This window comes from Alligator mississippiensis, chromosome 6 (assembly GCF_030867095.1).
Source record: "Alligator mississippiensis isolate rAllMis1 chromosome 6, rAllMis1, whole genome shotgun sequence".
Classification (NCBI taxonomy): Eukaryota; Metazoa; Chordata; order Crocodylia; family Alligatoridae; genus Alligator; species Alligator mississippiensis.
The window spans coordinates 27,978,445-28,006,436 of record NC_081829.1 but is presented as its reverse complement, the minus strand read 5'-3'; the positions used below and the strand labels follow the sequence as shown (position 1 = coordinate 28,006,436).

The following is a 27,992-nucleotide window of genomic DNA, read 5'->3' as shown; positions in this document are numbered from 1 at the left end:
CTGATGGTGTTTAACACCAAAAAATGCAAGGTTCTCCACCTTGGGAGGAAAAACCTGCAGCATCCTTATAGGCTCGGCAGCGCTATGCTGGCTAGCACTACAGATGAAAGGGACTTGGGGGTCATCATTGACCACAAGATGAACATGAGCCTTCAATGTGATGCTGCCACTAGTAAAGCGAGCAAAACACTGGCTTGCATCCATAGATGCTTCTCAAGCAAATCCCAGGACATCATTCTCCCATTGTACTCAGCCTTGGTGAGACCGCAGCTGTAGTACTGCATCCAGTTTTGGGCTCCACAATTCAAAAAGGATGTGGAGAAGCTTGAGAGAGTCCAAAGAAGAGCCACACGCATGATCAGAGGTCAGGAAAACAGACCTTACGACGACAGGCTGAGAGCTATGGGATTCTTCAGCCTGGAAAAGCACAGGCTCAGGGGCAATCTGATGGCCACCTATAAGTTTATCAGGGGTGTTCACCAGGATCTGGGGGAATGATTGTTTACCAGAGCGCCCCAGGGGATGACAAGGTTGAATGGTTATAAACTCCTGCAAGACCATTTCAGGCTGGACATAAGGAAGAATTTCTTTACTGTCCGAGCCCCCAAGGTCTGGAATAGCCTGCCATCGGAGGTGGTTCAAGCACCTACTTTGAACGCCTTCAAGAGAAAATTGGATGTTTATCTTGCTGAGATCCTATGACTCCAGCTGACTTCGTGCCCCTGGGGCAGGAGGCTGGACTCGATGATCTTCCGACGTACCTTCCAGCTCTAATGTCTATGAAATCTATGAGTAGTATGGTCACTTGCTGGAGACCTCCCCAGAAAGAAGCCATATCCTGACATTTTGTTGCAACAAGATGGTTGCGGCAGGCTGGGGGAAGCATTCTCCAGCCAGCACCAAAAGTCTAGCAGCCCAGGGGAGGGGGAAAGGGCTCAGAAAAGTGACAGGGGGAAGAGAGAATGCGGGGATGGGGAGGGGAGGGGATGTTTGCTCCTCTGGGCAGGAAAACTGGGGTACTGGGGGCTGGAGGCACCTGGGGGCTGCCTTGGCAACAGGTAGGAGATGGACTGTTTGCTCCTCTGGGTGGGAAAACTGGGGTGCCAGGGATTGTGGGTATGAAGGATAGCACACATGCACAGAGGAATAAACAGCCCCTCCCCCAACCAGTACCAGGGCCATCTGCCAAGGCAGCCCCTAGGTGCCCCCAACCCCCCATGCCCCAGTTTTCCCACCTGGAGGATCAAACAGCACCTCCACCCAACACCAGAGCTTTCCACCCAAGGCAGCCAGTAGCTCCAAGCCCAGGAAAAAGCTTCTTACCTTCAATAGATAGTAGCAGCAGCCCAACCGCGTGGAGAAACTAAGCATGGGAAGCCAGCATACACGTGGACACGAGCAGCCAGTCAGGGAAGCAGGAGGCTTTTTGTGCGATTATTCAAGCAGCTACAGCATTGCCTGGCTGCTCCCCTACTCCAATTATCCTGCTCTCTGCCTTCAATAAAAAGAAATCAGGGCAAGCCAAGAACATCCCAGTCCAGATCTAGGTAAAGCAGTACCCTACAGGAACCCTCCATGCAGATGGTGGCAAGTTCTTCTGCTCATCCTGTAACGTGTAACTGGACTTGAAAAGAAAGAACTGCATTGATTGGCATTTGGAGTCTGAATCCTACAAAAACTTGAAGGCAGATGATTGAGCTCAGTGTCAGATTCACTGCCGATTGGCCGGGAGCACAGCAGCGGCAGTTTTTAAAAGGGAATTTCCTCCCTGCCTGTCAGAAACAACATGGGGCAGACAGCCACTACCGCTGTTCCTGCCTCTTCCAGTGAGGTGGGCAAGGACTTTTCAGCAGTGATCATAGATATTGGGAGCAAGGCCTCTGCTGCTGCAATTAAACCTGGCCTTAAGCCTGTCTTCTTAGCCAATCGGGGGGGTGTGGGGGCACCACAATCTGGGTACAAAAACAGTGGCCCCACCACAAATTGGGCCATGATATTAGTGAGCTATGGCCAAAATTTAAACTAGGCCCTAATTATAAGTAAACAGGTAAAATTAAAACAATTTCCTTTTTCTATCCAAATTAAGAAAAATGGAAAAAGCAACTAAACAATATTAATATTAAAAAGAAAAACAGCATTCTAAAGTTATCTTAGGATTTCAAGGATATAGGCAACATAAGCATAGGCAACAGGAAAAACTATACTAAGCACAATTTTCAAATTTACAGTAGATCTATAAAATTGGAAGAGTGAATGAGGCATCAGACACTACTTGAGTTTTTCTTGCATCATTATTAATACTATTACCCTGGATGAAGCAGAAAAAGGAGTGGCTCTGGCGCTCTCCCTTGCCTGCATCAACTGGGGACAGTGGCAGCAGTGGCTGGGGGCAGGTGCCAATGCCTGCTCCAGCCAGCAGGAATCATGGTGAGGGAGTGGCAGGTAGCAGGTGCAGGAGGAAGAAACCAACCTATAGCCATCACTGCCTTCTGATGAACCTCGTACCCGGTGCAGCTTCTCCCTGCACCTGGATCAGCTGGAGACAGTGGCAGTGGTATTGGAAGAGGGGAGTTACTGCACCTCCCTACCCCCTTAGATCTGCCCCTGCACAGACCCTTACAAAGGCACTAACAAGACTGTTACTTCTTTACTGCAAATAGTTCCTGTAAATATTGAAGTGTTGTCTCCATACCACAAGCCTCATCAAAATACTACAGACTGTATTCAGCAGCTCAATCACCCTTAACTAATTAACCTTAGTGGCTCCTCAGCCCAAAACTACTGCCTTACCAGCAGCTGTGAGAGGGTTAACACTGGATTCCAACCCTGCTGTTCGGAGTCAGAATGGAATAAAGCAAGCAGACACGATGACCCATGGCCAGAAAATTGGCTACCACTTTTCTGGCCATGACTCACAGTATCTGCTTCCTTTATTCCATTCTGCCTGTATTCTAGCAAAGAAAAATCAGTATCCCTGACTAGGATACATACCCCAGTTTTGAAGGGATGATTTTGGGAGAAAGGTTGCATTTGGTATGAAAATAAATGTGGTAATTACTAGGTAGGACTTCATGAGGGATAGACTTGAAAAGATGCACACACAACCTTCTACCCACCCCCAAAATCTAAAGTTAATATTTCAAACCTGAGGAAATGGAGCAGAAATCCAACCTGAATATTTATAACAGGCTAATGCAGAACCCTAAATTCAAATGCCAGAGTCTTTTGGGTATTTAGAATTTACATCTGAATTTTTAAGACCTAAAATTTCTCTAATAATTTAAGTGGACATTAGAAACAGCAGACTGGAGAGGACCTCCTGGGCCATTGAGGCCTGACCCCTGTTATAGATTCATAGATTGTTAGGGGCTGGAAGGGACCCCGCAAGATCATCAGGTCCAGCCCCCTGCACTAGGCAGGAAAGACAGCTGGGGTCAGGTGACCCCCAGCGAGGTGACCGTCCAGTCTCCTCTTGAAGATTTCCAGGGCAGGTGATTGCACCACGTCTGGAGAGAGTTTATTCCACAGTCTGGACACCCTGAATCTGAAGAAGTCTTTCCTAGCGTTAAGCCTGAAATGGTCTTCCAGAAGTTTGTGGCCATTTCCCCTGGTTTTCCCCCAGGGTGACCTGGTGAACAGTTGTTCACCAAGCCCTTGATGTATTCCCCTGATGTAGCGGTAAGATGCTACCAAGTCCCCTCTCAGCCTTCTCTTTTTTAGGCTGAAGAGGCCCAAGTCCCTCAGCCTTTGCTCATATGGCTGGCCTTGCAAGTCTCTGATCATACGAGCAGCTATTCTCTTATCATCATCATATCTCTGTTTTAAACTGATTAAGCTCCACCTTGAAACAAGTAAGGGTTTTGCCAGTACTTCTATTTGAATCTCATTTCACTGACAACTGAAAGCCTGCCTCTATTTAAGCCATGCTAAACTTCACTAGTAGCACCTCTAATTTCCAATCTAATTTTATTCATGGTCAGTTTAAGCATATTTGCTTTTATGTCAACATTGTCCTTTAACTTAAACATCTTCTCTCCCTTCCTGCTGCTTATCCCTGACCTCTGATGTATTGAAAATGCAATCATATCCTCTTCTCAGTCCTCATTTTGCTAAACTTAACAAGCCAAGCTCTCCTACCTCTTATATAAGATAGACTGTCCATTCTCCTGATCATCCAAGTTGCCATATACTAAAATAATTCCAGTTGAAGGCTTTTTTCTTGAACTGTACATACTATTTCAGATGAGGTTGTCACAACCCAAAGTTGTGGTTTTTGTTTGTGTGTGCTTCAGCACTGCTAAATTATTGTTCCTACCCAAACTATAGCTTTCTTTGCACAATAGAGTTCTCTGCTGCGGGAGAGAACTCTGGTGCAATGGGGGATTTCCCGCCAATTTGCAGCTTCTTTGCAGGGTGCATTTCTTTTGCATACTAGTGATGCACGTTGCAAAGGAGTTCCCACCATTTGTATTTGGATTCGCGCCACATTATTGGCCGATTCTAAATGTAGGCACATGTGGCGGCTAGCTATTGGCTTACTAGCCGTACAAAAGGCTTGGGTAGCTTCCGCCCAACTCGGAGAGAGAGAGAGAGAGAGAAAAACTGGAGGACTCCACAAACACCAGGAGGAGGAGACTTCACGCTGTGTGAAGATCTCTAAGCGCTGCGGATCCTTACGGACCCAACGCTTTTCTCAAGCAGGCAATAGAGGCTTAACAACCAAACCCATGGAGCTTTAACTACTCCGGAGGGGAAACAAAAGAACGAACCTCCTCTAGCCTCTCCCCGTCGCCGATCACAATCCAAGACGTATCCCTTTCCTGTAAACCCAATTTTCGAACCCACGGAGCCTAAACAACTCCGGGGGACCAGGGAACCGAACTGGACCCGAGGAGCCTAAACAACTCCGTGGGAAAGAATTGCCGAACCCGCGGAGCCTAAACAACTCCGTGGAAAGGAATTTGTCATAATCCTCCAGCGAGGATTTAAGCGGAGCTGCACCTGGAAGACTGTCCAGCCTACACCACTACCATCTTTGGGTGTAAGTAAATAATCTTTTCAATCAACCACTATGCGTTTGTGACTAATTCTAGCTCGCCACCGGTTTTCTCCGACCCCGCGTGCCCAGGCTGCTGGCCACAGCCCGCATGCGCAAAGATGGGCCACGGATCGCCCCTCCCGACTCGCACTTGGCGGCGGGATCGGGGCCCGGCCCGCACAGAGGTCTCACCAGTGCTTTGTACAAAGGTATTAATATTTCCTTTTCCCAACTGGAAATCCCTCTAATATATCCCAGGGATTGTATTTGCCTTTTTACAACTATATCATATTCATTGCTCATAGTAATTGTGTGATCAAATCATATACTCAAGTCTTTCTTCTCTATCATTTCCAACTGATAAGCTCCTAGCTTGCAGCAGAAATTCTTCTGATGAACACCAAAGTTGTGACCTTTCGTGACACTTACATTTTTTAAACAGATGCTTACAGGCTTAAAGGCTGATATGAGCCAAAACTCCATAGAGACATGAAGCAGTCCACCACGAGTACTACACATTTTTCAATGTCTGATTGGTCTTAGAGAATTAAAAATCTTCCTCTCACACTCCTCTCCTGCACTTGCCATCAATGGAGATTTTCCATCTGGAAACTCCTGCTCAAGAGGGCATCTCCAATGATTGGCATCACTTTTGGAATTTACTCCCTTTCTTGGTGTAAAAGAGTTACAGTCTACTGGGCTTTAAAGCTTTGTGCAAAATGCTTGTATTTTTCCGAGCACTGGAATAGAGGCAAAAGGAAATAGCATAGGTATAGAGATTAGTGGCAATGAGTTATTATTGTTCATATGTTTGGTTTACCGGCTGCTTACATACAAGATGCAGGGGGCTGGGTTTTTCATGCTTGCTTATGCCAGAGGCATTCTAAAGATTCAGCTAGAACATCTAGAACATCTGTGGGCAAGATACAGCCCACCAACTGATCCTATCCGGCCCGCTGGCCACTGCCAGGAGCCTGAGGAGGGAGGGCTGAGCCCTGCACCACTCTGGCACAGCCGGGGCTGAGCCAGGCAGTGCAGTGTGCAGACTCCTCTGCCCCCCACACCTCCACAACCATCCCCCCTCTCTCCTTCCCAGTTTCCTGTTGGCTTTGCAGCTCCACAGTCCTGGCATCATGGGTGTTGGCAGCTGGGCCTACATGGGACAGGTGAGATGCAATGCACTAAGGAGCCATCCCACTTACCCACATGCCCACTGCAAATTGTCCCTCCCCCACCAGCCCTCAACAGCTCACCAAAACTCCTTAAGTGGCACTACAGCCCAAATAATTGCCCACCCCTGTGGAAAAAGCTTCTAAATAAGGCTCTAAAAAGTTTTCATCTGCTTCTGCAAGACCCGAGTTGGGCACTGTCAGTGCTGCACTTGCTGCTCTGTGCTAAGCAACAGTAGAATAATCAGGTCTGCAATTGCTCCACTGCCCTAGCACAGGCCATTGCCTGGATGGTGATCACTCATGACAATCCTTGTCAGCCACTCCAAGAAATTAAAAATCCTTTCAAACCACATCCTTCAGCCACAAGCCCCCGCTGTCAGAGGACCTGCATTTATCATTGGACTTGTCAAGGTGAGCCACTGAATTAACTGTCTACCTGGTCTCCACAGTCAAGCTCAATTTGAGCTTTTCAGCTCCCAGTATTTGACACAGATGAAAATACCCTACATTAGCTTATTTTGTACTGGAAATCATGCAGGTGGCAGCAGCTCTCGCTTCTCACTGTACTCGCGCATCCAAAGCTGAAGTAAGTCCTGTAATGAGATGGCAAGCAGTAGTCATATATATTCAAAATGTTGGCCTGTAAGCCAAGAAGACCTGAGAGTATTTACCAATATGTCAAAATACTTCCACCTGAAAACCATTTCTGAGGCATTCACTGTTTGCAAGTTTAATGGCTTATGGCTTATGGGTTCATGAATCACCAGCTTTCTCAGCAGCAGCATTTGAAATGTTGATACCTTAGCCTTGAAATAGATGTGAAGGTACAACTGCCTTTACAAGCTGTTATCAGAAAACATACTTTAAAAGCACCTATCGAAGAGGAAATGCAACAGAGGTGGCTGGACAGCATGGAAGTAACAACCACCTTAGTCTGAGTCATTGTTCATATCCAAGTTCCATTTTAGTGATTACATTTTGGATGGGCAATAAATCATATTAAAAGGAAGCTATGTTACTTAGTTTGTCTGATAAAACTCCAGATGGCTCTATGAGCAGTGATGAGTATTTGGGGAAAATACTGGCCTTCATCTAATTAGTGAATTCAACCATCATATGGAAACTTTGTCAACAATTCTATGTAAATCTTTTCTATAACAAAGATTATAATAGTCTTCCTGTGCTTAAATCTTCAGATGAAAAGACCTGCACCCAGAAATAAGCAGCCACTTGCTAAAAATTTACATTACAAACCATACAACAAGTATTTTTAAGGTGAAGGTGATAATATGTGGACACCAGCAGGTGGCTGGTAAATGTATTTCATACCAGCATAAAATTAAAAAATAAAATGTTCATATCACCCACCACTGAAACAGAAGAACTGGTAAATGTATTTCATACCAGCAGCAATAATGCAGATGAAGTAGCTGAATACAATGGCAAGACAAGTTGGAGTGAAGATATATGTGTTTTTTTAAGGGGGAAGGAAAAAAGTGAGAATACTGATTTCATGTACTGTCTTAATGCACCCTGCTTATTTATGTAAAGTTTCCAAAGGAGTGTATAAAGTGTATTTTCCATGCACAGATATATGCAAGAAGAGAGACATACTACACGGACAAAACGTACAACATAGAGACGAACACACGTAAAACAAGCAATAAAAACAGTGTTTTAACCTCTCATGCTTTCTCATGAAACCCATCATGGTAAGTACAGCATAGGACAGAAAATTTAAAAAAAACAAACCCCAAAACCTTAACCATTCTGACACACATTATATCCCTGCCTTAAATGATATGAAGAAGGCAGGGAAGGGTGGCACGTAGGGTGGCCATCATAGAGGACATTCCAGTTTTCTGCTACTCTATCCTCTATTGATATGAAACCCGACACCTTAATGCCCTTAATGCACCTTAATGCTGACATAAAGGCATCTGGTTTTGTATCAATAAAGGACAGAGGACAACCGGACTGTCCTCTATGATGGCCACACTAGTAGCACCTTAAAGACTAACATGTTCAAAATGGCATAATATGCTATAGCCTACTTTGTGAACTCATGATTTTCTTGGTCCTCTTCTCTTCTTTTTCTGCACCTTATCTGAGTAACCTCATCTGCTAACATACGTTCAAGGACCATTTCTCAGTTGACGGCTCAAATCTATCTACTCCAGGTCTGTGATTTCCTAGCCATTCTAAAAATCTCTGCCTCTCTCTCTGACATCTCTTTGTAGGCATGCAGCCATCAGCTGAAGTTTAGCATGGTTTAAATAAACCCATGCTGCCTGCCTCATATGTTTTGGGGAACCTCCTTGTAAATATCCCCAAGGCTATATCCTTCTCCACACTCCACACTCATCACAAAACTCCTTTGCCATGATGCCTATGAAAAACTTGACGATAGTCAGGCCACTCTAATATGCCAACTAATATTGCCTTATTGTTTCCTTTCACTTCTTTGTCCATCTCTTCATCAGTTGGCTCTTGTCTAATACTTTGATCATTAGATCTTTGCAGCAGAGATAATCTTTTAGTTTCATATAGTTTTGTGTATTTTTATTCAATCAGGTCTTGCTTTAAGACTAGGGCTCCTGGCCATTATGACTGTAACTCCTCCCCCCACCTACCCACAGGGTGTATACTGTGGTTTTTTTGTGCATGTTCTTTTTTTTTTATTATGTGGGCAAGACAGCCCTTGTGTTTTGGCCATGTGCTCAGTACATGGAAAACTGGGGTCTGTACGTGGGGAAAATATGTAAAACCCTCTGGCCTCATGGCTAGAGGAAGCAGGGGATTCTTCAGACCAATTGGTTGGGAGAGGAACTGGCATGTGGTACTCCCTGGCTGGACAAGTACAGGGGGATGTCATGCAAGGGATATAAGGGCAGCTAGACTGGCTTGTGGGGAGAGAAGCTGCTAGCAGCTGCTGAAGAGTGAAATCTCCACCAAGGGAGAAGCAAAGCAGATAGCAAAAAGCTCAAGTAGAGGGGAGAGATAGGGAGAATTGTCCTAGTGTCTGGGAACTCCTTTCCCCTCCTTTTCTTCCCCTTTTTCTTTTTTGGGGTTTTAGGGGATTAATACTGGGGGAAGGAGTATTGGTTCCTTGGGTTTGCTGGCCAGGATTTAGGCCTGGCAGTTTAAACAGGGTTGGAACCTGCGTGTTTCTAATCCTGCCAGTTTGGGACTGGCTGTAATCATTAATCAACCTGGTTCTTTTGGAGTTTTCCTGCGGTTTTCATTTTAGCAGATGATATAATCCAGCCCAGAAGTGCTGGGTGCATGCATGCTGTCTGGGTCTGCAGTCATTCCCTACACATATATACAGTCTTTCTGTGGGAGCAAAGATTGCCACGCCACTATCCCTTTGAAAGCACAAAGAGGCCCCTTGCAGTGCCAAAGGACCCGTGCTCTCAAGAAGCTTCCCTGGGCACAGCACAACCTGTACACTATGTTGTGTAGTTAGTAGTGTTTCATATTGCATTTGGTGTTTTTTCCTGTTTTCTGTATTAAATCTGTTTTTTCATTTACACTACTTGTGAGGAGGGGGGAGGGGGGTTTGTTTATGCAGGACACACTAGTAATTAATATAGTGTTCCCAGATTTCTGGGTGGGGGCTCAAGCCATGGGTATAAATTTATGCGGTACCCCAAAATGTGAACTCAGCCCTTGTGCTGGTGACCGGTGCCCAGCAGAAGGGTTACATGATAATATAAAATATCACCAATAATAACTACCACATTTCCACACCTGTAAACTGTAGGGTTATTTCATATAGAAATCATCACCAGTTTTGTGTATATCTATTATTTACATCTGTTTCTGAAACCATTATTTAAGTGTCGATATATTATCACCATGTTTATCGGCAATCCTTGAGGATGACTGTCTTCCATGACTGTCTTATCTGTGGCTCCAAAGGTGGCTGATAAGGCCTATCTGGGATCAACAGACTTTGTTGTAGCTCAGACACATGTTTCCGTGTGGGGTGGGTGGTTTCAGATTCTTGATTTGGTCCGTGACACACTGTTTCTGCTACTCTCGTTTTTCCATCTTCTGTTATTGTCTAGTGCCACCCCTGCAGCTGGCTGATGGGCAGGCTCCAAGCTAGGGCCTTGGCAGGCTGCACTGCAACCTAGGGGCCAGCTCCCTGGGGAAGCACAAGGGCTGCGGCAAGCCCAGGGCATCATTGGGTCGGTCTTTGTCCTGAAGCCCATAAATCTGGCTGCATGTGCACCTATCTGTGTGTGTCTGTGCTTGCATGCGTGTGTGTGCATGTCTGCATGCATGTATGCGCACATGCACGTGTGGTTCTGTGTACATCTGTGGCTGTGTATGTGTGCATGTGTGTATGCGTCTGGTTGTGTGTTTCTGTCTGCACGCATGCACGTGTCTGGTTCTGGGCCTGTGTGTATACACGTGTGTCTGTTCTGTGTGTGTGTATTTGTGTGTGTGTCTGGTTCTCTCTCCTTTTTTCTCTCAGTGTTGGCAGCAGGGGGCCAGCGGTGTCTGCTTTTTGTAAGGGGTACACCGCCACGCTCAGGGGTTACACGTGCACCCGCATGCACCCCCACGCATTGTCCCTGCCTTTTACACATAGCTAGCTTCCAACCTTCTTTGGAAGTTCTACTGAAGTCTTCACGTGACTGGGGTCCTATCTAGCCCTCCTTTTCTGCCTCAGACTTCAGAAAGATAGACTTTTCAAGGTTTCCAATCTCAAAGCCTCCTCACACTTTGAGAACAAAACCCAGGAACAGGTTTCCTCTCAGAGAGCAGTTACATGTATGAAAATCCTTTACATTCCCTGAACAGAACATATGGGCTAGGGACAGAAGTTACACATAAACTGGTTTAAGTGATCAGAAACTAGTTTAAACCTGAAACAGAACATAAGTTCAGTGCACATAAACCAGTTTCAAAATGGCTGAAACCGGTTTAAGAGAAACCTGACTGAATGTAGTATTAGACTCAACTGATTTGAGTCAAAGCGGTTTATGAAACTTCTGTCCCAGACCCCTTCCTGATTCAAGATAAATCACAGTCCCCCAGCAAGCTTTCCACCCCTGGGTTGGGCTGGGCTGGGCTGTCTGCTTCAGAGAGCAGGGCTGGCGCTGCCCCTCTGCTCCCTAACTGAAGCAATGGCCTAGCTGACAAACTGAGGGTGGGGGAAACAAGCCCAGCTGGGAATGCAGCCCAGTTGGCGGGGGGGTGGGAGTGGGGACAGGGATGGACAATTGCCCCTCCCACGCAAACCCTGGCTGGGGCCAGGGACAGGGGTTAAACAACCCTTCCCCTGCTCAAACTTCCTGCTTTCTGCAACTGTGGACTACAATTCCCAAGGTACCTGGAAGCAGGAAGAAGTGATGTGCAACCCTGCAGAGTCATGTCATTGTAATTCTGGATTGCAAATCCCAGAGACCTCGGGGGCAGCAGAAGAGGAAGTGAACACACAGCCAGACAGCCATGCTCTAGCGCTCTCTGGCTTCTGTCCAGAACCACTGCAGGCATGTGGCTGTATTTCCTGAATCAAAAGGTGTCTGTTGACTTTTGTTTCAATTTAATCTGTGCAGTTTAGACTGACGGGCAAAAACTGAATTGATTCAGCCTCAGACTTTTTGACTGTCTGTACCTAGCCATAGGAAACACTCTTGACCTTGCTTATAAGTGTATGCAACCCTACCAACGTTACAGAACGAGGTCAGATTATCCATGCCTAGTTCAAAGTAGAGTTTATCTCTGAACAAAATAGCTTGTCTTAGTTCAGCCGAATATTTCCTATGCTACCATCCCTCTTGATTTCCACCAGAATGTTTGAGTGGTCAAATAACTGCAGGCATATTGCATGCCTGTGTCTGAGCTAATTCACCAGACAGCCAAAGTTTCCTGTTCAGTTAGCATAACTATGCTGTAACTATGTAAAATGGAAATTATGATGCATCTGAAAAGAGTAGCTGACTCCCTTCTATTCATCTTGGAGAAGTTTAACCCTTTGGCAATTCTGAGCTATACTCAAAACCTCGATAATCCACAGAAAACTGTTTTCTTGCCAACTCAGATGGATGTACATTAGCTTCTTAAACCACAGTGACTATTCACTTACTGACAGATTTCAAAATTTTTACCTGCCTTAATTAAGTAGTTACTGTCCAACGTGAGCATTCAGGCCTCAAAACTGCAGAGTACTTAAGCACATGCCTAACTTTAAGCAAAAGCAGTCCCATTATGTTTAATAGTTCCACTGACTGTTAGAATATGATTAAGTACCTTGCTAAGTGGCAGCCCAAGTCCAACATAAAGCACGGTTGTAACATAGGAATTTACTGTATGAGCTGGAATTTGCAAACCGTTCCTTGTAAATTCAAGTATTTCCGGCAGTAAAATCTCTCTCTGGAATTACAATGAATAACCACTAGATGGAACTAAGCAGCCACAAACCTGATTTATGGTCTTAAAAAGAGTTTGTTGCTCTGGGATTATTGTCTCAGGCAGGTTTGAAATTGACAAGCGACCTTCCCCAATTTCCTAATAACTTGTCCATTTGCAAGACAGGCAGAAATGCTCCATTTACAAAGCAAAAGAACACAAAGTGGCAAGACTCCAAATCAAAAATTGCACTCTTCATAACCTTCAAAAAAGCAAGTATATTTCAGAAGTGAACTGAAAGATATTCTATCAGCCAAGATTTAGGATCTGGTTTTGTGTGCTGCTCCTGCCACTGGTGAAACAGAGCAGGCCGCTGGGGACTCAAGTTTATGATTTACAAGCATATCAGCCACACCTCTGAGCGAAGGCACAGCTTTTGCTTTTGCCAATATAATTACAGCAATTCCCCGAACAGAATAAGCTATGCTGGCAAAGAAGTACTTTTTCAGGTATAAAAAAAACACTGTATTTAAAAACCCAATCACACTGCTAACCTACATTTTTTGTGCTGAAAAAAAAATCCTGCCCTAAAGAAGTAATTGTCAGTTATTTTGTTTTTGCATGTGACTTAAAGATGTGCCAGAAACCAGACTTATAAGTGATTTCTTTCTTATCCCTGCCTCATTTTTCAGGCTGCAAGTTCCATATTAGGAGACTCTTGGCATGTGTAAAGGCCTCTAGATTCAGTCCCTGGCACAGATCCACTGAGTAAAGCAATGTATCCAACCCTCCTTTTGGGTTCTGTGAAATCACACACTGACAGTATTTTGTTCCTAGACTCTACCAGGCCCTGTGGCTTCCTGTGAAGCCTACTCATGCCTTCCATATTGAAATGGAAATGCATTCAGATTTTTAAATACTATCAGCTCCCTTTTAAAGGCAACCCATTCCAGTAACAAAATTCTCCTTTAGGAGTCACGTGTAATGCAGGATGAGATTCACATTGGCTCGTGCTCCTTGTTATAACAGCAAAGCTTGCTGCACTTGGTGGAGAATGGTGCCCCAGGGTAAGAGGGGGACACAGGCTGTGTGTTACAAGTGTTGCTCCGGTTCTGGGGATAAATAGGCCAGGGGAGGGCAGCTTTCATTTCCACAAAGGAAAGCCAGGGAGCACACCTCCAGCAGAGGTTACAAGGATACACATAATCTGTATACACACAACAAAACCATACACCTCACATACAAGTGTTTGGTTGTTTGCCTGATCAGAGGACAAGAGAGAAAACAAACCAAATGTGACAGATGTCAGTTAGTAAAGTCTCTAATGCCAGGGATAAGACCATTTCACTATCTCCTTAGCCAGCCACACACTGCCTGCCCAACCCCAGCTTGTTTTCAGGCAGAACACCCCTCCACCCTGAGAATGTGACATCAATAACCTTCACCACAGACATACACCTTATACACACACAAGACAGGGATAAATTTGGCCCTCAGACTCTCAGGCTCAGATCCACAGGGGTATTCAGGCACCCAACTCCTACTGATTTTCCAGCCCTATTGACTGCAATGAGAGCTAAGAAACAGCCAGTACTGGTGTTAAATAATAGCATAAGACTGTCCCTCATAACCAATGTAGCTGGAAAAAAATCAATAGAAGAACAACGTTTAAATGTCTCTGCGGATCTGGATCTCAGCAATACCTGTTCTTTCCTTTCTTCTGCTGAAATCTCCTCCTAGAAGCAAACCCTTTGCATTGTAAACCTGTTGCTGAGAAATGGATTCACACTATTGCTTAATAATAACCCTGGCCTCTTCTCTCCTCTGGGTTTCTCAAAAGAAAGTAATCTTCCCCTTCTACAAAGGAAAAGGGCTTGCCCCTTCCCCCAAGCTTTTGAAGTACCCACCTGCTTTATAAACGGTGAGAGAATGTTTATAAAGGCCCTGGAGAATTTCATGAACACAGTGGTGGGAGCAAAGGACTGGGAACCAGAAGATCCCTGTTCCGCATCTGACTCAACACCTAACTCACTGCGTGTCCTTAGAAAAGTCATTTTCTCTGTGCCTCCGTTTTCTTGTCTTTAAAATGGGATGTGGGCAGTTACTTTCTCATGGTCCTTGTAGCTCTTCAAAGGAAACACTACTAATAATTAGTGGCACTTATTTATTGCATTATCACCTGCAGCTTCCAAATGAGATTGTAGTTCCACTAGAGCACAGGAACATAGTAGGGGACAGCCCTGTTGTGTCATGTTTGCAGTAAAAGCAGACAAGACACAATGGGCAAGAGGGGCAAAAACTTGTCAAGCCCCAGGTCATTGCTATAAACACTACCCTTAACAAAGAGCAAGCCATTGCACCACAGCTAGCACAGGGCATGGCCTACAGACCTTGAAAACATATCCCCCTCTCCATCATGGCATCCTGCAGATGCCAAGTTATTTAATCCTCACAGCAGAAACAAGTCCTCCCACCTATTCCAAGAAAAATCAATCTGTCAGCCCTTTCCAGATACACAGCAAACGATTTTTTACGCCTCAGAGCTCCAAGGTAGAGATTTTCCAGCCATTGCAGACATTAGACTCTGCTGGTACACATGTGATTGCCTTAGATTTCCTGAGACCATTTAAATGCTAATTTTGTGAGCCCTTTCTTGTAACCTGTGCTTATTACTGTTTCATGCCTTTCTCTTTCAGATGGTGGGAAAGCTCATCCATAAACAATAACTCTCTCTGGCCTTTTATTTTTATTTTTTTCCCCTTCGCCTCTAGATGCTGCTCTTGCCCCACTGATAAGCACAGTTCCCACGTGGTGGATATGCTGGCCCAGGCCTAGGGTGGAAGCATGTGACATGCACTAGATAAGGAAATCTAATGTGCTCAGGGAAGTAGTGTCATTGTGCTGAACGCTGCAGCAGCCAGGAACAGCCCTTCTTCTCTGCATTGTACAAAATGCCCTGGTTCAGTGTCACTAAAGAAGTGGCCATGGGCACTGCGATGCTGGGGGTTGCTTTTGCTACCGGAGTCCTAGCAGGTAAGTGCTGCTTTCTTCTCTGATCGGTTGCAAGCTGCCCGCCCCAGCCCCAACCACACGGACTCAAGATGGCTCTGATGGAAGCAGGGGGCTCCTGACTGCACTTTGTCATGGAGTGAGAGCTTGGGAGAACCCTGGGAGAGGAGGGTTGGAATGACCCTGCAGGAGACTGGCATCTTCCCCTGTGCAAAGAGCTGGGGAGGATGGTGGGTGACACCTGATCTGCACAGCAGCAGAGTACCCTGCAATGGATCCCTAAGGGAAGGCTAATGGACCAGCAGGCTTCTCAGCATTGTCCCTACAGTATCAAGAAAGAATTCCCTCCACCCCTGCCCCAACCTAACTCCACCCCATATGGCATTGTACAAACTGGGCAAGTACCTGCCTGCCTGATTGCAGAAACTGGCTCTTACCCAAGGCAGGATAGCAGAACTCAGGCCCAATTCTGCCCTGAAATCTGCTTCTGTGGACTCATTGGTCTATTGTGGGAGTGCACTTGGGTGCAGGGGTTTGCATGAACAGATCTGGCTGTAGGATGAGGGACTGTGTGAATCCATAGCAGTCCTGTGCTCACTGAGTTAGGTTCTGCATTGTTCCTCCTACAGTACTGCCAACTCCCAGCATTCAGAAGTCACTGCCCAGACCATCAGTCTTGAGTGGTCTGTAAAAAGCACAAGACCTCATTCACTGCCCACAAAATGTGGCACACATATACAGCACTGTTCATTTGTGTTCTGGATTCTGATCTTAGGGTTCACATTTCTAAAACATTTTTCTACCACCATGAAGGCAACAAAATCGATCTCTCTCAAACATTTAAAATCAACAAAGCTGAAATTTTCATGTAATTTTCTAGCTGTCATTTGGGGCTTAAAGAGAGAGCCTCACTACAAAACCCTCAATTAAATTTTGAGACTTAACAGTGTGAAACTTCCATTTCCCTAACAAACTTGACTAGTCAAGGAACAAACAACCCATAATGACACAGGAGAGTCTGGATCTGGGCATTTAACTTTTAAGCTCTTGTTCTGTCTATTCTTAAAGTTGCATCAAAGCAACCTATGCACCGTTGGGTACATTTTTTTGTGCTTAAAATTGGTAAATATATATGAAGGGAATTTGAGTATATCGTGAGACAGATTATCACCTCTGACGACTGGACCACTCTTAAGAAGAGGTAAATGCAAGGAACAGGTCTGACTGAGCTTTGGCAGGAAATATATTAATGCTATTAAGGTCCAAGTCTGTCTGTATAATCCACTATGCCACAGTACTTTAATAGGCTGAAAAGTGCACCTACCAACAGGATTAAAAGGCCAAGGTCTTAAAGGTGTTGCATGCTTTCCTAGTGCTCCCCTTGCTGGGTAACTGCAGACATACACGTATCTTCCTAAGCATTTAAAAAGGCTTCTTAACAGTAAAAATATGATATTGAGAGGTAGAACTGCTATACCATTTCCACAGCTTTCTGCAGATTGTTTTACACCTTGACTAACAGCAGAAGAATTGGGGGTCATGTCTAGAGTAGCTCTGCACACCAAAAGACACGTTAAACTCCAGCTGTTAAGGCTAGCTTGACTCCATACTAGAAAATCTGCTGAACTATGGGAAGGAACCACTTGTGACAGCAGAGTCCATTATCTCTTTAGGTGAGTTTTTATTTTAATGAAAGTCACCATCAGACTGAGACCTCTAGTGACCTGCACCCCTGTGTTTATCTGCAGGGTAAGTATATCAGAGTACAGTACCAGTGCAGATTGTTCAAGCTAACAAGGCAATATAGCCAACCCCATTCTAGAAAGACCTCCTAAAGGGGGAGAGTCATTCATTTCGTTTCCATGTCTTTCAGCACTAATTCCTGTGTAACCACTTATTCTGTAAGAACATGATACCCAGTATCCTCCATCAGTTACTGATGTAGCCTTTAGCTACTTCGGCATTTTTCTTGGTCTTGTATTTACTCTGGATTTCATGAAGCTTTGCAAGCTTCTTCTATTGAGGCACAGAGGCCTATTAATATCTTTTGTTTTTATAGGCAAGCGATATCCTTCTATATTTTTTGGAGCGTCCAAGTCATCTAAGACTGTTATTGGAAAAGACAGCCCACTCTGGCAGTACATATTGGATCATTCTTTAAGGGAACACCCACTTCTAAAGAAGCTGCGACTGGTCAGTATTTTTTTAAGGTACTCTCATCTAGGGTTGGACATCTGGTGCTGCTGTTAATGTTCCAAAAACATTCATTTCTGTATTGTCCATGCCTCATAAAGATGTGCTATCCCACAAGAATTTCCTATTCTCTATCTACCCATTTGTGCCTAGCTCTATAGAAACCACTATCTGCGCTGTATATACCAAGTGCCAGACAGATAACTTGTCTCAATGATCCTTGAAGGACCATACATGCAGGCTGTATTCTACAGTTCTAACCCCTTTGGGGAAGGCACATATGAGCATGACAGAAGAACTCTTCCTAAGTGCCTCCAAATACCCGCACTTGTCTCTTGGTGACTGGCAGGACTGTGACTAACACAATTGATTAGAACCCTGTTTTGTATAGAGGGAAGTCCAGTTCTGCTGGGAAAACTTTGAACATGTTCACAGTCAAGGCTCAACTTTAGAAACTGATGTCTTTCTGGTGGCTGAGTCACTTCACTTCTGCTGCTAAGTGGTATGTGTGGACATCCACATGTCTTCAGCTGGCTGTTGTAGTCCTTCTAGCAGCTGATGCTTTCCCAGCGTGCATTTTGTGCTCTTGCAGCACAGGTACTGACTGGAACCATTCAAAGCTACTAGGAACGTGTCAACGTGCACGTGCGCTGGTAGTAGCAGCTGCTTTCTGCCCCCAAAAGTTCTGGCAGCAGAGCAAAGTGACTATAGACAAGGCCAAGATGGGGTATTCATATGCACCACTTAAGCATGAGGCTACTCTTTCAAGGCTAAAAACAGCTGAGGAACTAGTCCACACACCATTGTTAAATGAAACAAAGACAGGCAGGGCCCTCTGTTGTGAAGTTTGCTTACATCCTTTAACTTCCATAATGATCTCTTCTGCAGTGGAATTGGACATGGTGCTGGCCCTTCTAATAGATAACTACATTAATAATTTACCATTAATAAGAGCAACAAAAACAAGGTAAAAAGGATATAAAATAGATAGGGGAGATCTTCCAAGACAGGAACCTCATCACTAGGAGGTCTAAAAGCATTAGATCACTTAAGACAAAGCATTAGGAAGTGTCCTAGGGAGAACAGTTGTTCTTTTGCATGGAGATAGGCTTGAATGGCTAAGTCTGCATATTCTGACTCTAGTATGTATTATGATAGTTGAAGGAGGACATCACAGAGGCTTGCTTCTTATTAGAGATGAACTCAAAGGAAAACCCCAGATACAAAACATGTGCAAAAAGTATAAATGTTTGATATCCCAGATCCAGATTCCATGGCTTATGTCTATCTCTAGATCATAAAGACCTGAATCCAGATCTTCAGCTGATACTGAAGTTTTATACCACCTCTACACCTCCTTATCCTAACCTCGTGCTGGAGCTCTATGGGTGTCTCTGTGGTTCCTCCCAGGCTGTCCTCTACTTACCTTTGCTGACATTGACCTCTGGCTATAAAGAAGTGTGTGATCATGCTCCTTCCCTAGGTCACACCCCTACACCAGTGAAGCTGTGTGAAGCTGCCCTGATGTATCAGAAAACAGACTGTGAGCTGTGCAATGAGTACAAGAGTATACTGTGCAGGTAGAGTAGTGTTACCCATCCTTTGCAACACTGATGACTACATCCCACTTGTATGTAATTATACCACCTACCCTTTCTATAAATCTTCTCATCCATAGTCTTCAAACTATGAGGCAAAGTCCCTATTAACATTTAAAATACACACACACACACACACACACACACACACACACACACACACACACACACACACACACACACACACACAAACTGAAACACTGAGAGGTAAAATATCTTGGCCTGCTCACCTGGCAGGACAGTGGTAGAGTTCAGAAAAGGGACAAGATCTTCTGAAGCCCAGTTCAAAGCTCTTTCTACTGGGCCAAACTAGTTCAGCTTTGTTTTCTATGCTGGTGTCCAAGTACAAAATATCTTATGGCTGGAAAAGGCCATGAATGTCCTCTAGTCTGACCTCCTTCCATAAACTTTCACACAGCAATTCCTGTGTCAAGCCTGTATCTTCTGGCTGAATGAGGGTACTGATTTTAGAAATTTACCCAAGCTTATTGCCTATTCTTTAAAGCTCCACAATCTCCTGTGCTATTGAAAAATGTATCCAGTAGTTTATTACCCAAATTGTTAGTTTACCCACACCAATCCTTGAAAGAATTTCTTTTTCCTTTCAGAATTACTGTTGAATTTAAAACCATCTTTCCCTCATGCGCACAGTCCTGATATCTTTGTCCCTAGAGCTTGTCTGCATGAGAAGTCACTTTTATTTTCCTGGGTTTTTTTTCCAACGTTGCACTTTGTTTCCTTTTCTAGCTCACCTTGGATCACCCCTGGGGCAGAATAATGGTGTCCTGTGACCAGGCTCAGTTTATGGCAAATTTGGCTAAACTCATCAAAGCAAAGAAAGTTATTGAAATTGGTAAGAATGCATATTATTAGGGTAATGTCCAGTACCACCCATTCTGGAGCTGTATAAAATAATTGAGCTCCTTGCTTTGGCCCTTGCTTTTTAATCCAACATGGTTCAGTTAGATCTACCAAACATCAAAGGTGATGGGAGAAGGGGAAGGTCTAACAGGGCAGAATCCTGCCTTTCACCCCAGCAGTCTCTGTGATGTTGGCAAGCAGAAGGTTCCAGGTGGCCACCAATTCAGGGTTTTTCAAGTTAACCCCTTTTTTGTGCCTGATTTTCTGCATTTGTTATGGATAGTATGAACAGTTTGTGAAGGACAGGTAGGGAAATACAGGGGGAGGAGTTGCTGTTTATGTAAAAGAGCTGTATGACTGCTCAGTGCTCAAGTACAAAACTGGAGATAAGGGCCTGTAGAAAGTCTCTGGGTTAGGGTCAAAGGGGAGAACAACAAGGGTGATGTCATGGTGGGTGTCTTCTGTAGACCACCAGACCAAGAGGATGAGATAGCTGTTTAAAGAAAGCTTCATCTAGCAGGAGTTTCCTGATCACAAGCCCTGGTTCTCATGGGGAACATCAATCACCCTTACATCTGGTGGGAGGGCAATACAGCATTGCACAGGCAATCCAGGAAGTTTTTGGAGAATGCTGGGAACAGCTTTCTGGTACAAGTGTTGGAGAGGCCAACTAGGTGCTTTTCTTGACCTGCTGCTCAGAAATTGGTGGATTGGGCCAAAAGGAATCTCATGAGGTTCAACAAGGACAAGTGCAAAGTCCTGCACTTAAGACAGAACAATCCTGTACTGGTACAGGCTGGGGTCTGACTGGCTAAGCAGCAGCTCTGCAGAAAAGGACCTGGGGGTTACAGTGTACAATAAGCTGATTATGAGCCAGCAGTGTACCCTGGTTGCCAAGAAGGCTAACAGCATACTGGGCTGCTTTAGTATGAGAGTTGCCAGCAGATCCAGGGAAGTGATTCTTCCTCTCTATTTGGCACTGGCGAGGCCACATCTGGAGTACTGTGGCCAGTTTTGAACGCCCCCCACCCCTCACACACTACAGAAAGGATCTGGACAAATTGGAGAGAGTCCAGTGGAAGGCAACAAAAATGGTTAGTAGGCTGGGGTATATAATTTCTGAGAGGCTGGGGCAACAGGGCTTGTTTAGTTTGGAGAAGAACAGACTGAGAAGGGATTTAATAATATCCTTCAACTACCTGAAGGGTGGTTCCAAAGACGATGGAGCTAGACTGTTCTCAGTGATGGAAGATGATACAACAAGGAGCAATGGGCTCAAGCTACAGCAAGGAAGTTTTTAAGTTAGATATTAGGAAAAAACTCTCTCACTGGGAAGGTAGTAAAGCACTAGAACAAGCTACTGCTACTGAGAGAGGTGGTAGAATTTTCATTCTTAGTGGTTTTTAAGATCCAGGTATTCAAAAGCCTTGGCTGGGATGAGATAGTTGGGGATGGTCCTGCTTTGCATAGGGAGTTGGACTAGATGACCTCCTGAGGTCTCTTCCAACCCTAATATTCTACAATTCTGTGATTAAGCTGCAGTGTTTGCATGGCTCTGCAGGAAGTCAAGCCTGAGATGTCACAGTTTAGGCACCTGAAAAAGCTGGTCCTTAGCCTCTGCTATCCCTTGGATACAATAAGAAGAGTGCTGACCTTTGAGTCAGTATCAACTTAAGTAAGGTTAGAAATTAGAGATGAACAGCCCAAATGGATATAATCTGAAGAGAAGGAAACCCAAGTAAAAAAGAACTGTGGTGAGAAAGAGTTCAACAACACACTGCATCTTGAAGAGAGGGATCTTCATTCTCATGCTCTTTTGGACATGTAAATCTACAGTGTTAAACAACCATTGCACAGTGAGTCAGAGTTGTGGCCCACCTGCCTAATTCAGGCAAGGACAGTTCAGTGGCCCCAAGCCCCGTTTCCTTTCCCTGATCCCACATTGAGAGGTGCCTGAAAGGCAACTCATGCCATGCATGATTGTTTTGAGCTTCTAAGCTTGACTTCTCCTCTAGGTTCAACCCCTACATGGCCACCATGCAGCTCTTCACTATGTTTGCCCCTAATGTTCTTGTGTATGTCACCTTATGACTTAGCTGTACTTCAGAGCCAAGCAATACTGGTGGTTGCCCAAAATTCCTTGGAGAGGCTAGGACAGAATTTTGCCTTCTGAGTTTAGGAAACCATTAGGGAAACTATGCTAAAACTGTAGTTAGAGGAGGGGTAACAGTAAGATGAAGCTGCATGCTATTTAACTTTTGTAGCTGTGCAATTCCACTCCTGTTAATGGGCACTATAAACCCTTCAGATTCTGTTAATGATTTGCTGATTTCAACTATTCTAATTTTTTATTCTTTAACAAAAGGCATCCTTGCTTACTGTTAATCAGTTTTCTTAGCAGGGTAAGCCTTCCTCAACTTTTTTTTTCCTGTCGTCTTGCACAGGTGTTTTTACAGGTTACAATACTTTGAACATGGCACTCATCTTGCCAGATAATGGCAGAGTTGTTGCTTGTGATATAAATGAAGATTATGTCAATATTGGGAAGCCACTGTGGAAAGAGGTTAGTATCATCTGCTGTGTGCCTCTCAATAAGGACACCCAAAATGGTATGTCTATCTTTTACTGCACCACCTATGGAGTTAGAGCAGAGCTTGATGAGCCCTCAAATGGAAAACATTGTCAGGCCTGACCAGAACAAGCCAGGCACAGCATATGACAGGTTTGCGCAGGCACCATCCCACCTGCACATGCCCTGTCTGGTTCCTCTTGAGCAGTGGCTGGAAGCAGAGGCGGGTTGGGCTGGGCACAGCTCCTTCTGCCTGGGGCAGGGATCAGCTGGTCCAGGGCAGAACAGGAGGGGGAAAGTGCTGCTGTGAGCTCAAGCTGCTCACACTTGTGTGTGCATGTGACATTCCCCTGACCACAACACCCTTGGCAGTCGCCCATGTCGCCGACCTGTAAAGCTGGCCCTGATCAAATCTGTTTCCTTTTTTATTTTAGGCGGGAGTGGAGCATAAAATTGACTTGCGGATTAAACCAGCAAGTGAAACACTTGGTAGGTAAGAACAGAAATGCATATTAAAAGTAAAGGATGGAGATCCAGGGTGTGGGAGGAGTCTATTATCTGAAGTCTTCCTTACCTAGCAGTGAAGAACATGGTTTAGATCAATCATAATATTGACTTGAAGATTTCAACAATTCTAATTCTTCCAGATATTGTTATGGAGAAATCAGAGGTGGAAAAAACTGTCCCTACACTGTCCATGGGTATACTGAAAACTTAACTGCCTTGTTCATTGCTTTGCTTAATCTAATAAGTAGTATTGTCAGCTGGTTCTCCCATGAGGAAAGCTGCTTAAGTAAATTAGTTGGACAAAGCCCAGCTTCTCTTACTCCAAGTGGACATCTGTTTGTCTTAGGCAGGAAGTGTTTTCTTAAGGGAGTGGAGGATGCAGAAGCAGCCAAGAAACTAAAGTATAATCTCCAAAGGCAGAAAGTCCTTCAGCTAGGGGAATACATTTTAATATTCGTTTTCAGGAAAACGCAAAGCCAAGAGCATGGGAAAGGCAGATGCATTTGACTCTGTCCAGAAGAAAAAAAAACACTGAAGAGGGACATGGTATTTACCTTCTACAATTTAAAAGATGGCTTAAGTGTGATCAATTCTTTTCCATAACCAGGGAGCATGGGATGAAAAAGCCTGGCTGATTTGCAATAAAGTTGAGGCAAAACATTTTAACTATGTGAGTAGTGAACAGTTGCAGCTGGCCTTCTAAGAGGTTAAAGATCCATTTATTGGAGGCTGTAAGAACAGGCAAGGTAAACTCATGTTGTTCTACATACTCCCAATCCTGCATCAGTAGAGGGGGTCTTGCTGTATGATACCTCAATGTCCCTTCCAGCCTCTACATTTCTATGATTCAATGCAGTCTTCCGTAACACCAGACTGCCCAACGGGTAGCTGAGGAAGGACATTTTGCTGTTTGGCTCTTTATTCCCTAAAACCAACCCCACTGATTCCTCTCCCCTGGCTTATCCCATTCTCCTGCTGCCTTAATCATGCAGTCTACCTTGCAGAAGAAATATCTTTAGGAAAAAACACTTTCTAGCAGCAGTCAACCACAGCCACTGAGGAATGCTCATAGTACCCTTTCCTCTTAGTTTGACAGTTGCCCTGCTGACCTAAGTAGAAAAATCTAGGACTAGCTACTCTTTCCCCTCTATTATAAGAATTAACCATACCTGGGCCTCATTCTGTCCTTTGAAGGGTTTCTTCAGACCTGTCAACAGTCCTCCAGTTCCTTCTGGCAATGCCTCCGATCACTACAGAGCAGATGGAATAGGAAGCAAAGCTTCAAGCTGGGGGTCCTCCTACAATATGTGGTACTGACAGACAGGGCTTTAGATAGCAAGGTACTGTCTTGGGGAGGGTGTGAAGACTGACTAATGGATCCAGCTCTTTGTAGCTCATGGCTCACAGCTGTAACTTTCAGCAGAAAACAGTTTAAAAGGGCTTAAATGGATCCAAATCCTGCCTGTTTTGGCCCAGGGAGGGAAAAAGGAAGGGAAAGAATCCTGAGAAGAGACCACATGGTAAACATGTCACTGTCATTTGTGATCATGCCTGAGCAGGAATGCCCTTACTAATGCTGCCCAAATGCTTTTCAGCCAAGAATTGTGTGTGATCTGGGATATGGCATTTTGCATATCAGCTGGTTTACCTGAAAAACAAAAATCCTTTAACATCTAGAGTCTTTCTACAGTGGAAACTTTTTCTAATCAGCTTTAAAAGAAATCCAGCTACATCAAGTTCTAAAACAAGTTAGAGATGGAGCATAAATCCAATTTAAAACTGCCTGGCTTGTTATGATTGAACCAAATTCAGGCTCCATGCCTCTAGGCAGTTTTAAAACCACCTAGTAAACTTCCTTGAAGCAGACAGACCTTGTAGAACATGAGCTTTTGATTGGTTGAACAAGAGAGAAGTTTTCCAGTAGGTAGCCATACAAGTCCAGACTATATCTGTAAGGCTGTCGGAACACTAAATAATAATAGTGAAACCTTCAACATGACTGGATTATCTCATCCCTTTCTGCAATATTAAAGTAAGGCATAACAACATACCTTGTTTCCTATCTAGAAGAACTGCTGGCTGCTGGCGAAGCTGAGACCTATGACTTTGCTTTCATTGATGCTGATAAAGAAAGTTCCAATGAGTACTATGAAAAATGTTTGCGTCTTGTAAGGAAAGGAGGAATAATAGCCATTGATAACGTAAGTACTAAAGTGGCGGTGGCAGTGACAATGCAAGTTAGTGCTTCTGCCTCCGAGAATCTCATCAGAATTAAGGGGGTTAATGAAATATCTAATCCGTGAGTTATGGTTACATTTCAATTGCTAAACTACAAAGGGGGCTAAACACTGTAATTGTTTGTTTAAGTACATTGTTTAAGTATATTGTTCCCAAATATCTGCAGAGAGTATTTGTTAACTGCATTAGTGTGAAGTCAGGTAGAAGATAGAGCAGGGCAGCACCTTAAAGACTAACTCATTACATGAACAATTAGTTATGTGCCACTCTGCCCTGCCTAATATCTGCTGTTATTGCAGCAAACTGCAAAAACAAACTCCAAGCTCAGCTATGAATATACCCATTCTTTTTTAGAATACCAATACCTTGGCAAATTGTAAGGATATCCTTACACAATCATATCCTCTTATAATGCATCATACATAATATAAACCATGTATATGTAGAATTGATTTTGCTTAGGTCTCTGCTAATCAGTTAGTTTTGTTATTGAACAGTATGGCACAATGCAATCAGGGTTTATGCGGTTGTAGAAATACCTGATGTAGACTTTCAAATGTCTGCCTAATTTCTGAACATACCACTCTTACTCTGAAGGACTGGTTGAAAGCTTAATATATGCAAAAAGCTTTGAGATTCTGTATACTCTTAGCATTCTGTATTAAGACAGTAAAGACAGCTATAAAACTATATAGGTATTGTTATCCCTATGATATGCAAAAACTGGGACACACAAGGCTGGTGTCAAAGTGTTTAAGCACGTACAACAAGCAAGAACAATATTTTTAAATTTGAATGTTATTGTAGCACTTAAAAGACCTATCCATAGATCAGGATCCCATTGTTCTTAGAACAAAAGGTGATCTCTGCTGCAAAAAGTTTACGATAGAAGTCTGAGAGACTACTTATTCTTCTAGCATGGTGGTTAAGATACCCCCTTTTGGGAGGTAGGAAACGTAGATCTGAATACTCTCAGCAGGGAAGGGCACTGAACTCTAGACTCACAGATCTTTTGGGCTTGACACAACATTGACCATATCATGCTAGTGTCAGTAGTCAATAACATAACACATGTGCCTTAACCATACTAGTGCAATGAGCTGCCTACGTTCAGAATAGGCTTTGGATTGGATTTAACTGAGCACCCACAGTCTTTAGTTATGATTTGAACTGTTTAAAACAGCATTTTTATGAAAATGCACAGCTGCACACAAATAAGTGTATAGTCTTGCAATGCAGCAGGATTGTTTTTCAGCATTCTCAGGAGGCACAAACAGTAGCATCAATAGCTTAGTCCAGGGGTTGGCAATCGGTTGCCACTATGGGCCACACCCCTGCACCCTTTGGCAATCAGTAGATGTTGTAAAGGGACCTGATAGGAAAAGGCAGACAACAGGACCTTGGGGACACCTTCTCCACTATTGTGAGTTGCTGCTAATTACACGAGCTGCCATGGGTTAGACCAGATCCAGCCTGCAGGCCCCCAGTTGCCAAGTTCTGGCCTATTCAGATATAGCATGTGTTTTACATACAATCATCTTTGAGCCTGGGAATTGCTTCTTTCAATAGGTTTTGTGGAGCGGGAAAGTATTAAATCCAAGGAAGGATGACCTAGCCACCCAAAGCATCCACCTCCTCAATGAGAAACTTCTCCGAGATGCACGAGTCAATATCAGTATGATCCCAATGGGGGATGGTGTGACATTTGCATTCAAGCTATAGTGGGAGGAAGATGCTAAGCAGCAGAAGTAGGACTGAGAAGCACCCCATCATCAAGCAAAATGAAGGTGGAACACTGCCAAAAATAACTGTTTGAACCCGTGTCATGGCAAGATTGCACAGAGCTGGGAAAGCAAAGCAATGAATGGTATCCAAAAATAAGTTAGGATGGGAAATTAAGATTTAGTGTGGAGTTTCTCTCTTTGTCTTTTTCTTTTATCTTAATAAAAAGGAAGATCCCGCTTGAAGTTGTCATTGTCAGACCATTGGTGGGGGAAAGGAATCACCTGAAAAGGCTAATCTTTGGAGATCCTGAATGGCTGTTGGCAATGGGGCCCTCCTTCAGCAGAGATGGTCACTATCTTAAACTACTTAAAGACTACATCTGCAGAACAAAGACTGGGGATAGGAGCCAGGGAAGCTGGGACTTGAGCAGGGTCTGCCTAGAGAATCCATACACCAGCAAGAGCAAGTCCTCATCTCTTAAATCCCAGTCCAGTCTCTGAGCCATAAAATGGTCATTCCTCTACATCTGTGCTTCCTGCTTCCACTGCCTTGAAGGGGAATTAACTACTCTCAGCCATTCAGGGGTGAACCTCATTCATTGGTCTAGAAAATACTAGAGCGCGACCGAAAAGCAGCACTGAATAAGGAGAGGAAAGCACGTAACCCAGAACAGTGCAACTTCTGTATCACAAAGCATGCAAAGGGCAGCACACCTG

General features: G+C 44.2%; 1 protein-coding gene across 2 annotated transcripts; it reads left to right on the top strand.

Annotated features, from left to right (window-relative positions):
- The first annotated feature begins 15,439 nt into the window (after positions 1-15,439).
- On the top strand, positions 15,440-27,518 carry COMTD1 (catechol-O-methyltransferase domain containing 1). 2 transcript variants are annotated; one of them, XM_019497208.2, is made up of 7 exons: positions 15,440-15,609; positions 17,645-17,778; positions 20,124-20,229; positions 22,682-22,800; positions 23,241-23,295; positions 25,384-25,514; positions 27,121-27,518. In XM_019497208.2, the coding sequence occupies exons 1-7, from the start codon at positions 15,528-15,530 to the stop codon at positions 27,271-27,273; spliced, it is 780 nt and encodes a 259-aa protein (XP_019352753.1). In that variant the 5' UTR covers positions 15,440-15,527; the 3' UTR covers positions 27,274-27,518. The 2 variants fall into 2 exon arrangements, with proteins under 2 accessions (XP_019352753.1, XP_006267452.1); XM_006267390.4 differs by having other exon boundaries at positions 15,442-15,609; positions 25,381-25,514.
- The last annotated feature ends 474 nt before the right edge of the window (positions 27,519-27,992 follow it).